A 14,303-nucleotide genomic window follows, 5' to 3' on the forward strand; every position below is an offset into this window, starting at 1 on the left:
GTCTGAAAAATAGATAAAATGTGCAAGTGATCTGGATTGAATGCAAGTGGTTATAACAGCTTTTTTTTTTTTTTTTTTATAACCCTTAATGCATTCTCTACATTAGCGTATACATCTGTCAATGTCAGCTCTCCACACCCCATTTGAAATGCTTACCTGAGTCTATCCTTGATCCAGCACTGTGCTGGTCTGATGACGGTCTTCTCTCCTCTTCCTGTATTTACTGGAGGTTCTGAGAGCAGCAGGAGCCAATCAAATCCAGTGAGGAGGGAGCTGGGGAGGTGCTGAACAACGCTATGCATGTGGCTTGTTAAGGGGGCACTCGGAGAAGAGCAAGAGCTGGTGGAGGACCCCAGAAGAGGTCAGAAGTCCATATCTTTTCATGGTCAGCGGCTCTCAAAGTGTTTAAGCCAAAAGGGTCAGCTTGATAGCCACCAATTTGCATTTTCAGAGCATGTTATAGGTAGCCTAGGTTTCCTTTTAAGGTTATGGTGTATCATTTTAGAAGATAGAACATGTCAGATATTCCATGACTATAACTGGAGATATGACTTTTTTTTTTTTTCATTTAAACATGGTTCATCTAAAACGGATCCCTCATTTATTTCATTTACTGCAGAACTTCCACTTAATAGATTTTAATGTTTTGACGCTCGCCACGATTGTGCTTGCGCGAAGATTGATTGCAGCTATTGTGCGGGAGGTGAGTCTGCAAAAGAACAGTGGAAAAGTTTTGTATTTTTGCATTTTGTTTCGTTTTTAACAATTCCTTATCTTTTGATCCTCCTAGGCTTCACAAGGAGGGAAGTCCTCCCTGCCGCATTCATTGCTTTTGGTAGCTACACGGTTTGCAGTTCTGACTGGAACGGGATGGAGTCTTTGCAGATCCATAATACTGTTGTTCAGGACGCATTCATTTCTCAACTTGCTCTTTTTATGTTACCCGTAAGTAAAGGTTTATTAGTGGGGTATGCACTGCACAGTTGCAGCTTTTCACATCCATAACCTAAAAATGCATTCACTAGAGAAAACTTACAACGCCTGAGGTGTTAAGTGTGCAGAATAAAGTGTATTCTGTTACAGCTTCTGTTGGGATTTACCATGTTTAGAATAGTTGGAGACACAGGATATCACATACTCGGATAATTTTTTTTCATCTTACAGTAAATGTGTTGGTAAAGTTAGTCATACATTGTCCAAAACTTTGCTGGTTCAATTTATGTATGGGCACCCTGGTTGTACACAAATCCATTAATCGACATGTACAACCAGCCTGTCTGGTTTTTCTCAAATGATTACTGCCTCCAACTATAAGCCAGAAAACGCTTATTGTGTTCTGCCAGCATGTAGACTCCCTAATGGCAGAACACAATAGGGCTGCGGGGAGGGTGATTGACAGGGGAATTGAGAATTTTTTTTTTTTTTTCCTTCCATTGTGGTGGAAGGAAAAACCTTTTTGCATAATTTATTTCTGGACTTGCGCTGGCCATCAGTTTAACTACTTCATCTCCAGAAGATTTGGCTGCTCAATGACTGGGCATTTTTTGCGATACAGCACTGCGTCGCTTTAACTGACAATTGAGCAGTTGTGCGACATTGTACCCAAACAAAATGGAGGTCCTTTTTTTCCCCACAAATTGAGCTTTCTTTTGAAACAAAAAAAGAGACTATTTTGTACTTGCTATAATACCCCCAATTTTTATTTTATGTTTTCAAAAAAGCCAATTTCTCTTCCGTACATGGACGGGCACAGCAGCAATTGACCTTAGGGTTTATCAGAGAGACTACGCAGAAAAAACAGCACTTCAAGTGTTAAAACACTTCTCAGTATAGCTCCTCCCAGGGGGCGTGGCCCCCCGGGTATATCCCTCACTCTGCCTCAGCAGCCCCAGTTTTTTTCTGCCTAGCGTCAGGAGTAGACATGGCCTTGCTGGAGTCCATGTACTCTGCAATTTTTTAGCGAATTTTATTTTTTTATTTTTTTCGCTTTTATTTTGTTTTGTTCCTGCATTTTTTGATCCTGAGATCTAATATCAACTGCCGACTGGGTGACAGGCTGGATCTTGATCCTTGTAGTCCCCCGATGCTCGGCCATCGAGCGTGCGCCGGCCCTCGGCCTGCGGTCTCTGTAGAGCCCATACGGCAGTCCCTTAGGCGTTTATCGCCAGGATTGAAGTGACAAGCGGCCAGAAGGGGGGTAAAAACCCCCTCCCTGCACCTGCTTCTGGGGACGGCTCTGACACGGAACCAGACCCTGCTGCTGGCTCTGGTTCTGTCATGTCAGATGTTGCAGGCTTAGCCCACACGGTCAGTGAGGATGACTCTGCTTCAGGGTCAGCGCTTGATAAGGCATTTTGGAGCTTTTATCGCTGCGGTGCGGGATACTCAAAAACTTGAGGATGGCGGAGACATCAGAGATGCCGGTCCCTTTTGGGTTCCGCACGTCGCCCTGCACCGCAAAAGTGTTTCCTTGTGTTCCTTACCTGGACAAAATACTATACAAGGAATGGGATCGGCCGCAGAAAGTTTTTGATGTACCAAAATACTTTGCGGTCCGTTATCCTCTTGAGGAAGACTTTAAAAAAAAAAAAAAAGTCCTCCGTCAGCGGACCACCCTGTGTCCAGCCTGAACAAGTCTACCACGTTACCTGTGGAAGGGGCTCCCGCCTTTATGGACCCCGCAGATAGGAGAGCTGAGGCTGTGGCCCGATCCATGTTCACAGTAGTGGGGTCAGCAGTGAGACCGGTTTTGGCTGGAGCTATAGTGTCAGACAATTACCAGGCAAAGTCCCTGCTGCAGGAGCTGGAGGCGCATATTGCTCCTGAGCTCTGTGTGGGCCTGGCTGACCAGTTAGTGCAGGGCCTGCAGTTTGTCTGTGAATTGGCCCTGGATACGCTCCTCTTGCTCTCCAGGGCCTCCGCCTACGCGGTGGTACTATGCCACCTTGGGTGGCTAAAGTGTTGGTCTGCGGACCAAACCTCTAAAAGGCTTTTAGGGGACTTACCCTTGAAGGGTGCACGGCTTTTTGGGGCGTCCCTGGATGACATCATTATAGATGCTACAGGGGGGTAAGAGCACTCTGCTCCCACAATCTGGGAAGGGTAAGGAGCCTCGTCATAAGCAGGGTCCCTTCTTTACCTCCCCCAAGCGTTTTAATCGGCACGAAGACATTATGGCTAACACATAAAAATGTTGTTTAGGTACAGTGTAGCATGACCACGCAATTGTCATTTAAACAGTGACGGCGCTGAAAGCTGAAAATTGGCTTGGGCAGGAAGGGGCAAAAGTGTCTGGTATTGAAGTGGCTAAAGTCTTTTCCACAGTCCACTGTAAAGTTTTATTTTTTTATTTTTTTTACTTTTACCTACAGGTAAGCCTATAATAAGGCTTACTTGTAGGTAAAAAAAAATCTCCTAAACCTTTACGGTTTAGGAGATATTCCCCTCGCAATGAGCCGCTAAATGCAGCGGCGCATGCTCAAAGGGGATTTTCGGCTTAAGGCCCGGCAGCCGCTGGACCTTGCCGGAAAGAAGTCTCCCGCATTTGTGGGAGTGACGACATTGCGGCTCCAGCCACTCACAGCGCAGTGCATACTAGCTCATTATGCCTTTTCCCTTACAGGTTTACTACCGCTTTAAGGCAAATTAGTGAGGTGTTGGTAAACTCGCCCATATATTTTAAGTTGTAGGAGACAGCCAGAGATTTTTTTGGCGAAAAGTTATAAATATGTGAAGTTTCCAAACTCCATACAGAGTTTTCCTGGTGGAATTTTAAAGTAGTTGTAAACCCGAACAAAGAATATCCTTTAACCACTTCCTGACAGGCGTACGACTTTTTACGGCCACAGGGTGGATCTAAATTTCCGGGAGGCCGTCTATATACGGCCTCCAGCCATCACTGAGATGCCAATGCGCGTGCCTGGTGGCCGCGATGTCCGCCAGGCACCCGCGATCGGCAGTTAGAGACAAGTACGTGGATCTGTGTGTGTAAACACACAGATCCACGTCCTGTCAGGGAGAGAGGAGACCGATCTGTGTCCCTTGTACATAGGGACACAGATCGGTCACCTCTCCCAGTCAGTCCCCTTCCCCCACATTTAAACACTATGCAGGGCACACATTTAACCCCTTCCTCACCCCCTAGTGTTAACCACTTCAATGCTAGTCACATTTATACAGTAATCTGTGCATATTTATAGCACTGATCGCAGTATAAATGTGAATGGTGTCAAAAGTGTCCGATGTGTCCGCCATAATGTCGCAGTGCCGATAAAAATCGCAGATCGCCGCCATTACAAAATACAATAAAAAATAATTCTGTCCCCTATTTTGTAGGCGCTATAACTTTTGCGCAAACCATTCGCTTATTGTGATTTTTTTTTTTTTTTTTTTTTTTTTTTTTACCAAAAATATGTAGAATATGTATCGGCCTAGACTGAGAAAAAGAAAATGTTTTTTTTTTTTTTTTTTTTTAAATTGGGCTATTTATTATAGCAACAAGTCAGTTAAAGCGACGCAGTGCCGGAAGCTGAAATTTCACCTGGGCAGGAGGGGGGTATATGTGCCCAGTAAGTGGTTAAAACGTGTACTTGCCTCAATCCAAAGCACCTAGTGCGGTTCATATTTGCCATATTTGTCGTCTGCATGAGTCACTGCTGACAGGTTATGCCTACACTGTGCATGATTCTCCTATGAGACTGTGTAGAGGTGGGTGGGTCTATTTCCTCCAGTTTCAGATTACCCTCAGATCCCTGCTCTGTTGTGCATGTGTGACATCATATTCCCTCCTTCTGGAACTCAGAAATGCTGTGTTAAATGTGTGCCTCAGGAGGCTGTAGCAGAGAGAGGGCAGCGGATTACCAGGTATAACATATGTAGGTGGGTAGGTTTCATCTCTGTACCGGAATACTGATGTCTAAATTAAATTTTTACCTTTTAATGCAAGGAATGCATTAAAGTGGTTGTATAGCCTTTTTTAAAACTTTTACCTACAGGTGAGCCTATAATAAGGCTTACCTATAGGTATAAAAAAATAATCTCCTAAACCTGTACGGTTTAGGAGATATTCCCCTCGCAATGCACTGCTGATTGCAGCGGCGCATGCGCAGGGAGGATCCTCGGCTAAAGGACCGGCAGCCGCCGGAACTTGCCGAATTAAAGTCTCCCGCACATGCGCGGGAGTGACGACATCGCCGCTCCAGCCAATCACGGCGCTGGAGCGGCGATACCCGGAAGACACCCTGAGTCAAGATGACATCTCGCTCGGCATGGACCAGGTAAGTTCTCTTCTCCTCGTTCTGAGGTAAGTATTTCATAATGAGCTAGTACGCGGTGCATACTAGCTCATTATGGCTTTTGCCTTGCAGGTGTAAAAAAATAAAAAAAAAATTGCATATGCGGGTATACAACCGCTTTAAGGTAAAAATGTTTAGGCTTTATAACCACTTTAAATGCAAATTTCATGCAAATAAGCCATATTTCTGTTGTGCAGTTTCAGTTTAGATCAATTCCATTCTAATATAGCCCTTTTTTACGTTGCAGGTTTGGCATGTACATCCCTTTTCTGCATCTGGGATATGATTTCCGGCGTTCAAGTCTTTTTGCAAATGTTCCTGGCGCCCGTGTTGGCGATCTAAGTTCTGTGGACAAGGCAGGTCGGGATTACCTGACGGTGCTGCAGCACATGTGGAGGCCCAGCACAGATCCTCTTCCCACGCATGCATGCTGCCTCTCTCCTGACCTTATTCGCAGTGAGGTGCATTATCTGAAGCTGGACTTCAACTGGCGTGTGCGGGAGGTGCTTCTTAGTTCCATGTTGTCCGCCTACTATGTGGCCTTTGTACCTGTGTGGTTTGTCAAGGTACTAGCATGGCATATTACTTGTATAACTGATAGGGGATGGGAACACATGGCTCATATCTAAAAATGGACCTAAATGTATAAAATATTACAAATATGCAGACTTTATTGCAGAAGAGACAAGTGTATCTATCTAATATAAAATGTATGGGCCAGTAGGTGCACTTAGTGGGACTTACAACTAGGGGACATTTTTGTAGTTTAATCAGTGTCAAGGTTTCGGCAGGGAACAGCCTGCATTTATCAAGATAAGATCACAATAGGGTCACCAGCCTCCCCCCTCCACCTGCCAACAAACTCAGTGAATAAATACATGATTGGATGAAATGGTGGCTGTCTTGAGTTCAGATCTAAAAATAGCACCTAAATACCGCCTGAAACTCCTGCCCAGCATTCTCAATGTGAAAGCCCAAGGGCTTTTACACTGAGGCGATGTGCTGGCGGGAGAAAAAAAAATCTCCTGCAAGCAGCATCTTTGGAGCGGTGTGTATACCTCTACTTCCCATTTTAAAACGATGGGAAACCGCGGTAATACCGCCCACAATGTGCCTCTGCAGAGGCGCATTGTGGGCGGTATTTACCTTTTTTCGTCCGCTAGCGGGGGTTAATCCCGCACCGCTAGCGGCCGAATCTTGCGGCAATTCCAACGGTATAGCTCCGCTTTTTTTTAGCGCCGCTATACTGCCACCGCACCTCCCGCCCCAGTGTGAAAGAGGCCTAAACGTGCCATATGGGAGGAATGTCTGATAAATCCTCTTCTCACCTGACACATATTTCTACTGTTTAAAGTATAACTAAAGACCCTTATTTTATTTTTGTTTTGAATTGAGTGGCGTGGGATTAGACCACTTGTCAGTTTTTATTGTTGTCTGTGTTCTTGTTGAGGCATTTCGCCCTCTCTATTTGTTCTGTTTACCATTATCTTTGAAAGGGAAAGTAAAAAATAAAATCTCAATTTCTCTTATCGTCCATGGACGGACACAGCTCCTTAAATCTTGACAAGTGGGTTATGTTCCCTGTTTACAGGAGAGGACTAGGCAGAAACATGTTAAATAGTTCAACTCTGTTAATGTAACATGTATTTAACAGCCCCGCCCAGGGGGCGGTCCCTCCAGACATAACCCTCCTCACTGCAGCTTGCAGCCTCAGTTTCGTTCTGCCTAGCAAAGGAGAAGGACGTATGGCTCCCTTTGGGCCCAGCGCCCTGAGGAGAAATTTTATTTTATTTTACTTTACTTTTTCTTGAAGAATCTTCTTTCAACTGTTGGCTGAGAGACAGGCTGGATATTATAGATCCTTGTAGTCTACTCAGTCCGACCAGCAAGCGTGGGCACACCTTTGCAAAGAGGCTTGGTCTGCCACGCCATACCTCATGACTCCTGAGGTGGCCGGTGAGCTTTGCTCCGAGGTCCACATATGACTGAGCTGTGGTGTTGCCTCAATCACAGTGGACCGGGCCGACAGCTACCTCCATTGCGGTTGTAGGTCTGTCAGGAATGCGTCAGCGAGTCCTCGCTCGGACGGGTAAGTACAGTCCCTCCTGCTTCGGTGGGTTGGTACGGCTGGGCATTCCTGGGGTTCGGGGGTCCCTTCCCCTTACTTCCCTGCTCCTTTCCCTTGCTGCATTGCTAACATTGCCGCTGTCAGGGGGGAGGGGGCCTTCCTGAGGGGACTGTGTTATCTGGCCTGTGTTTTTTCTTTTTTGTATTGGGCTTTCCTGTGAGGTAAAAAGCCCTGTGATGAGCACAGATGTTTATGATTATACTTCAGCAGACGCTGACTGATTGGTGACACCTGTAACGGTTTTGCTTTTTATGCTGTATCTGTGACTTGTCCTTAAATAAAACAGCCCTATGAGGCTTTTCCTGTTTAAACACAGGTCCCTGCAAAAGTTACCTCACGGTTCTTTTCCTCACAGGCAGCGCTGTGCAGTCTCCTCCTGAGGGAGTCCCCTGGTTACCCCTGGTCAGCGCAGCAAGTGGGTGAGAGGCCCTGAATAGGGCTCTAGGAGCTTTTGTCTATTTGTATGGACAGGTGTGCATATTATAATACACACTATATGTAAATATTGGAGTCAGTATCTGGGTCCTTCCCCACATGCTAGTGGTGGCAGCAGGTGTTGGCACCTGTGATTCCCACAGAGTTTTTATTGTTAGTCCTGGACACAGTTTGTGCCAGGGTGGGGGTGGACTGCGGGCGGGCGGTAAAAGAGTGCCCCCTTCCCCCGTTATCCCCTGGGGAATGCTCTGTTATGGAGCCATGGACTAGGTACCTAGTTAAAAAAAAAAAAAAAAAAAAAGGCAGAATAAGGCATTTATGGGTGCGCTTTTTACTGCTGCAAGGGACTCTCCTAAGCTGCATAGTGCAGCTGGGTTTCCGCGGAGGGCTCGGTCTTTTTTGGATCAGTGTCGGTGTCTGGTCCACAAAAGGGCCTGGCGGTCTCGTCGACCACCATTTCTCGGTGGATCGGGCAGGCCGTCATACAGGCCTATGCTCCTAAGGGCGGGCCCCCCTTTCCGGTCACGGCACTTTCGACCAGGGCAATTGGTGCTTCCTGGGTTTTTTTTTTTTTCCCGACATCATGCGTCGGTCTCACAGGTGTGCGAGGCGGCGATTTGCTCGTCCGTTCACGCTTTTTCCAGAATTTACATGGTTGCTGTGAGTGCATCTTATGATGTTTTTTTCAGCCGCTAGTTTTTGCCGGCGGCTGTTTAAAGTTGCACCTCCTCCGTTGAGGAGCGCTGCTTGTTTTGGGGTGAAGTTAAAATTGTTTTTACTGATATATTTCCCACCCCTCGTTTTTTGACACTGCTTGGGGACGTCCCACTTGTCAAGATTTAAGGAGCTGTGTCCGTCCATGGACGATAAGAGAAAATAGGATTTTTTGTACTCACCGTAAAATCCTTTTCTCTGAAGTCCATGGACGGACACAGCTCCCACCCCTCCTTTTTAGGTTTGTACTGCTTGTTACGAACTGAGGCTGCAAGCTGCAGTGAGGAGGGTTATGTCTGGAGGGACCGCCCCCTGGGCGGGGCTGTTCAACTCTGTTAATGTAACATGTATTTAACTATTTAACATGTTTCTGCCTAGTCCTCTCCTGTAAACAGGGAACATAACCCACTTGTCAAGATTTAAGGAGCTGTGTCCGTCCATGGACTTCAGAGAAAAGGATTTTACGGTGAGTACAAAAAATCCTATTTTTTTGGGTTATCCCCAGAAAAGTAATAGAGGGAGATCTTCCAATGGGGACACTAGTTCTGGTGACCTGGGGGTTCCCAGGGAATTTACTTTAATTTGCAGGTATTTCCTCCCACTTCCTGTTTGGCTATGGGACAGGAAGTGAAGGGAAATCTCCGCAGTGGGACACAGATGGCAAAAAAAAAAAAAATCTGACGTGTGGTTATAACATTCCCTTGCTCTATCCAAGATGCGGAGGGGGAAAAAAAAGTTTTGCCTATAATTCTACTTGTACAGATCCTGTTGGGTATAAGCTGAATGTGTGATGTATCATATAAAGGATTTTGATAGATAGATATATATATATATATATATATATATCTCTATCTATCTATCTAATATATATATATATATTTTTTTCTTATTTCTTTTTTAAATGTAATGATAGATTACAACTACTACTAAATAGGCACATTTTTCTTTTCAGAGTACTCAGTATTATGACAAACGATGGTCCTGTGAACTCTTCCTCCAAGTCTCCCTCAGCACCTCTGTAATCCTTACTCAGCACCTTTTGCCTGCTCGGTACTGTGATTTACTTCACAAAGCAGCAGCTCACCTTGGCTGCTGGCAAAAGGTGGATCCAACACTTTGTTCTAATGTGCTGCAGCATTCGTAAGTAAACACTTCTTATTTTCATAGTTCTACATATCTGCAATTCAGTCAGTGATCTAGAAAAGCAAGTGTTTATCAATTATATATTCAAAAATTCTTTTTTTTTTTTTTTTTTTTTTTTTAGGTTGTTTCTGAGAAATAAGTGTTTTAGTAATGTTCGTATTTATTACATGTTTATTGGACTTGGCTGTTTTCTCCCCAAAATGGAGGATCAGATAAGTCGATTGATTGAATACAGGTTAGGTTACCCATGTGATCATGGTCCCCCAATCAAGTCTTATTCCTATGGAGCTTTGAGACCGTTGGTTGGCTGCTTCATCTCTCCGCTTGTCCTATAATAACTTATAGAATTAAATGGGGATAACTCCAGAGAGATGGCAGAAGGAATTTTGATTAGTGTTCAGTAGTATTTGCTTAGTCCACCTCATCTGTGTTTCCTTCTTTATTGTGAGGGAAATGGATGACTTCTTTAAGACTAATTTAGTAATACTTCTTTGGCAGGTGGATGGAGGAATGCATGTGGCCCCAGGGAGTGCTGGTAAAACACAATAAGAATGTCTACAAAGCAGTTGGTCACTATAATGTGGCGGTTCCCTCCGATGTATCTCATTTTCGTTTTCATGTAAGTAGTACCATAATTGTTAGTATTTGGTTGAGAAAATACAAAAAAATTATATTTAAAAGCTGCACTCCTTTAAAAATCAGTAACCATTTAATCTACTTGTATATTAAGCAAATGTATAATCAAATGTAATTTTAAACGCTGCTACTATAACTACCCAAATTCATTTTTTTTTACTCAATCTAGCATATGAAGAGACGGCAGTGTGTGAACCATTAATGCTCTACTGTAAGCTTTCTCAACTAGGGTTAATTGTTTCTAGGGGTTCATTGAACAGTGACGGATTGGATCACCACTGACCACCAATGTAGACAAGGGGAATTTCACCAACTACCACCAATGTAAAGGGTGGTGGGGTGGGTATTTTACTGTTCACCAATGTAAGGTGGGTGGAATTTCTCCTCTGCCCACTCTTATAAGGGGCCATTTCTCCACTGAGGGGTAGGTGTTTTTCTGCTGAGCACCAATGTAAGGGGGCCTTTTTTTTTTTTTTTGTCCATTGAGCACCAATCTACGAGGACATTTTCCACTGAGCCCCAATAAAAGGAGTAGTGTAAGGGGACACCTTAAATCAAATTTCAGTCTGTTTTATTTAATAATTAGTTTTGTTAATTGGAACAAGAAGAGTGCTTTAAAATAATTCACTGTTTGTGCGTGTAACATTCTTTTAAAACTTTCGACACTAATTTATGCGGTTTCGCTGTGAGCTGCAGGGTTGATTTAGCCCTCAAAATAGTTTCAAGGGCTCCTTTTAGGTTAAAAGGGTGAAATGCTGCTCTACTATATTGCTTTCTGCCTAATACTGTCGGTGTGTTTTAGTCATAGCAGCATTACTTCAGTGCTGTTTGGCTGGAGTGCATGTATAATAAGACTGGCTTAACGGAATTATAAATCGTATGTCAGGTAAGAGTGCCAGTTGCTGCTTGCCTGTCACTTTGGTTTCATTTTCGGGCTTTAATATCCTTTAAAAAAATACAGAGTAAGATATTTTATAAGCAGTCTCCATTATCAGAGCATTGTTGTAATAGTTTCTTCAAATGGCTCAATGCCTTCAAGCAGTCTTTTCATTGTGGTAATTCTATATTGGTATCAGTGAAAGTGATTTTTAGATGGTTGTAAACCCCATTCATGAATTTTGATCCAAGCATTTGAAATCTGTAGCGTTTACTTATTTCTCTCCAAAGCTCTAAGTGCTGTTTTTCGCTCTGGTGCTTGGTTCCTCTGTTATCGGCAGAGTCACTTCTGTCCGACACATGAGATAACAGCAGCTGAAATTTTGTTTTGGGGAGGGAGATCAGCAGGGAGCTTGTCTATTCAGACTACAGCTCTGCACGTTCCTTCATTCATCTGTCTGTGGAGGGGGATGTGTGTCTTTCCTCCAATCAGCTATTGCACAGTGTAAGGTCAGACTCCACACCCTCTGCTGAAAGGGGAAGAAAGATTTCTAACATTATCTGCACTTTCCAAAGAGTGTAGAATGGGGAAGACAGTAGATTTACAAGTAAAACTTATGTAGGAGGATTTTTTTTAAAGTGGCCTGAAGGTTGAAAACTCAACAAAATGGGCCCAACAGATGGCTAAACTTTATGAAAGAACTTGACTTTCATGTCCACACTACACTGTGTGGAAGTTGACAGGAAAACCACTGAGCTCCGAGGGAGACGTATGTGAATGACTTGCAGGGTAGGCTCATCGCCCCAGCAGATTTTAGTGGAGCAAGGAAGCAGCGTGCATAGGCAGCAAGAAAAGTTCATATTCAATCTCTTTTGAAGGGCATGCTTTTTGCCTGACATTTTCCTGAGAGGGTCATTATTAAATTGACCCGATGGGGATCCATTTGTGTGTTCAGAAAAATAAAAAGATGTTACAGGAGCCCAATTATTTCTTTGCTTCTTGTTACATTTCCCAACATAGACCAGTAAGCACTGAAATATAGGTGCTTCCATTGTGCCATGTCTAAACTGATTTTTCAAGGTGTAAGCTTTGGGTTGTTATCCAGATCATAGCGTCCATGCCTATTCAGTTACCAACCAGCCAGAAAAAATCTTAAGTCCATTGCTTCATATTTGGTCAGGTCACTGAATCGTAAGGTAGTATTGCCAAGGTCAGGATAACTCTGGCATTTGGACCTTTTTTAAAAGCTGGTCAGCAATGGCAGCCCTGACATTTCTACTGACGGGTTCCTTTTTAAAAGAAGCCTACTCTAAGAGAAATATCAATTCTGCAATTTTTTTGCTTCTGAAAATTCTAATAACCTACCTTGACGCGCTGATCTAATGGGCTTTGGTACTGTTATGGAAATCAGGAGTTCTGACTTTGTTGGCTACATACTTATTCCAGGTTAGGATCTCTGAAAGCATATTTCCTGTATTAGGTAGTTGGGATTCAGGAGAATTATTTTTAAATACTGCTAATGAATTGTAATTGTTTTTTTAATTTTTTTTTTTTTCCAGTTTTTCTTCAGTAATCCGCTGCGGGTCCTCAACATATTAACAGCCCTCGAAGGATTGCTTATATTTTATCAGCTGTATTCACTCTTCTCTTCAGAGAAGTGGCACCATACAATCTCCCTAGCTCTCATTTTGTTCAGTAATTACTATGCCTTTTTCAAGCTGCTTCGTGACAGAATTGTACTAGGAAAAGCGTATTCTTATACCGGGGTCGCCAGTACTGAACAGAAGCTGAACTGACCTCCCCTGCACCAAAGCCCTGTATTTTTGTTACAAATTGCTTTTGTTTCTTTCTGTAATTAAAAGCAAGAGACTATTTTTTTACTCTCAAACTGTCTGATGTGTTTGTTTTGTTTTTTTCTTTTTGTTTTGGTACACAGCTTGATTTGTATTCTGAAATAGATTTAGAGTCGGTTCACACTGGGGCGACTTGGGATCCGACTTGAAGTCGCCTCAAGTCGTCCCAAGTCGCGCTGTCCAGAAAAGCAATGTAAGTGAATGGGAGCCGTCTTCATACACACTACTGAAGTCGCTCCGACTTCAGAAGAGGTTCCTGTACTACTTCAATCCGACTTCTAGGCGATTTGTACCCATTGATTTCAATGGAAGTCGCCTCCAAGTCTGATCACTGTCTTAACTAAAGCAACTTTCCAGGAAGATAACATACATTTCTCAGGCAAACCCCTCCCTCCCTCTCCCAGAGCTGAGTGTTGTTTGATTGGACACTGGAAAGTCTCCTGTCCTGGAGACGACTTCAAGTTGTGTTGTAAATCGCCCCAGATCACCCTGTGGTTCATGCTCAAGTCGTGTTGGCGTTGCCTCTGAAAGTCGTGCTGGAAGTCGTGTCGCCCCAGTGTGAACCGACTCTGAGGGGAATCGCAAAACAAAGACCAACTTTTATTTTGGTGTTTACCAGAAATCTTACACTGATAATTGGGCCCTCCGCATATAGAGTTCACCACCCCCAGCACATCGTTTTTTTCATAATTGCTTATTTTCTTTATTATAAAAAATTACAACACATACAGAAACAAAAGCAGTAGGGACAAGAAAAAAAAAAACACCATACATAAAAATACATCAAACCAATACCCCCCCCCCCCCCCTCCTCAAGAGCACCCTCGGTTTTTCTCTTACTTCCCCTTCTCTCCCCCCCCCCCCCAAAGCACATCTGTTAGGCTCCATGCACATAGAAGCTAAAAAAAGCTATAAAAAAACACCAGTAGCTTTGCAGGGAGCCTTTCAATGTTTTTTAGCGTTTTTGCAATAGCGTTTTTTTTAGCTTTTTTTTCGAATGGATAAACGCTGGCGCCAGCGTTTTTCGCGTTTTTTTTCCCCCTCTGCCAAAAAACGGCACTTTGAATGCAAATTTCGGACGTTCAGAAAAAAGTCAAACTCCAAAGCTCATTAACACTAAACATCCATGTGTGCATGGACACATAGGCTAACATAGAGTTCAGTTTATGGGCTTTTTAAAATGACACCAAATAAACTGCAGTTTATCAGTTTCTGTGTGCAAT

At 43.6% G+C, this 14,303-nt stretch overlaps 1 protein-coding gene across 3 annotated transcripts in view; it reads left to right on the forward strand.

The window, feature by feature from the left end:
* The window catches only part of TMEM39B (transmembrane protein 39B), a 28,962-nt gene extending 15,847 nt beyond the window's left edge, over window positions 1-13,115 (forward strand). For all 3 annotated transcript variants that reach the window (XM_040337053.1, XM_040337054.1, XM_040337055.1), the window contains exons 4-9: window positions 620-703; window positions 791-945; window positions 5,542-5,860; window positions 9,524-9,711; window positions 10,213-10,333; window positions 12,787-13,115. In XM_040337053.1, coding sequence (XP_040192987.1) covers window positions 620-703; window positions 791-945; window positions 5,542-5,860; window positions 9,524-9,711; window positions 10,213-10,333; window positions 12,787-13,023 — 1,104 coding nt within the window. In that variant the 3' untranslated portion in view covers window positions 13,024-13,115. The remainder of the gene's footprint in view (window positions 1-619; window positions 704-790; window positions 946-5,541; window positions 5,861-9,523; window positions 9,712-10,212; window positions 10,334-12,786) is intronic.
* The last annotated feature ends 1,188 nt before the right edge of the window (window positions 13,116-14,303 follow it).

This window comes from Rana temporaria, chromosome 2 (assembly GCF_905171775.1).
Source record: "Rana temporaria chromosome 2, aRanTem1.1, whole genome shotgun sequence".
NCBI lineage: Eukaryota > Metazoa > Chordata > Amphibia > Anura > Ranidae > Rana > Rana temporaria.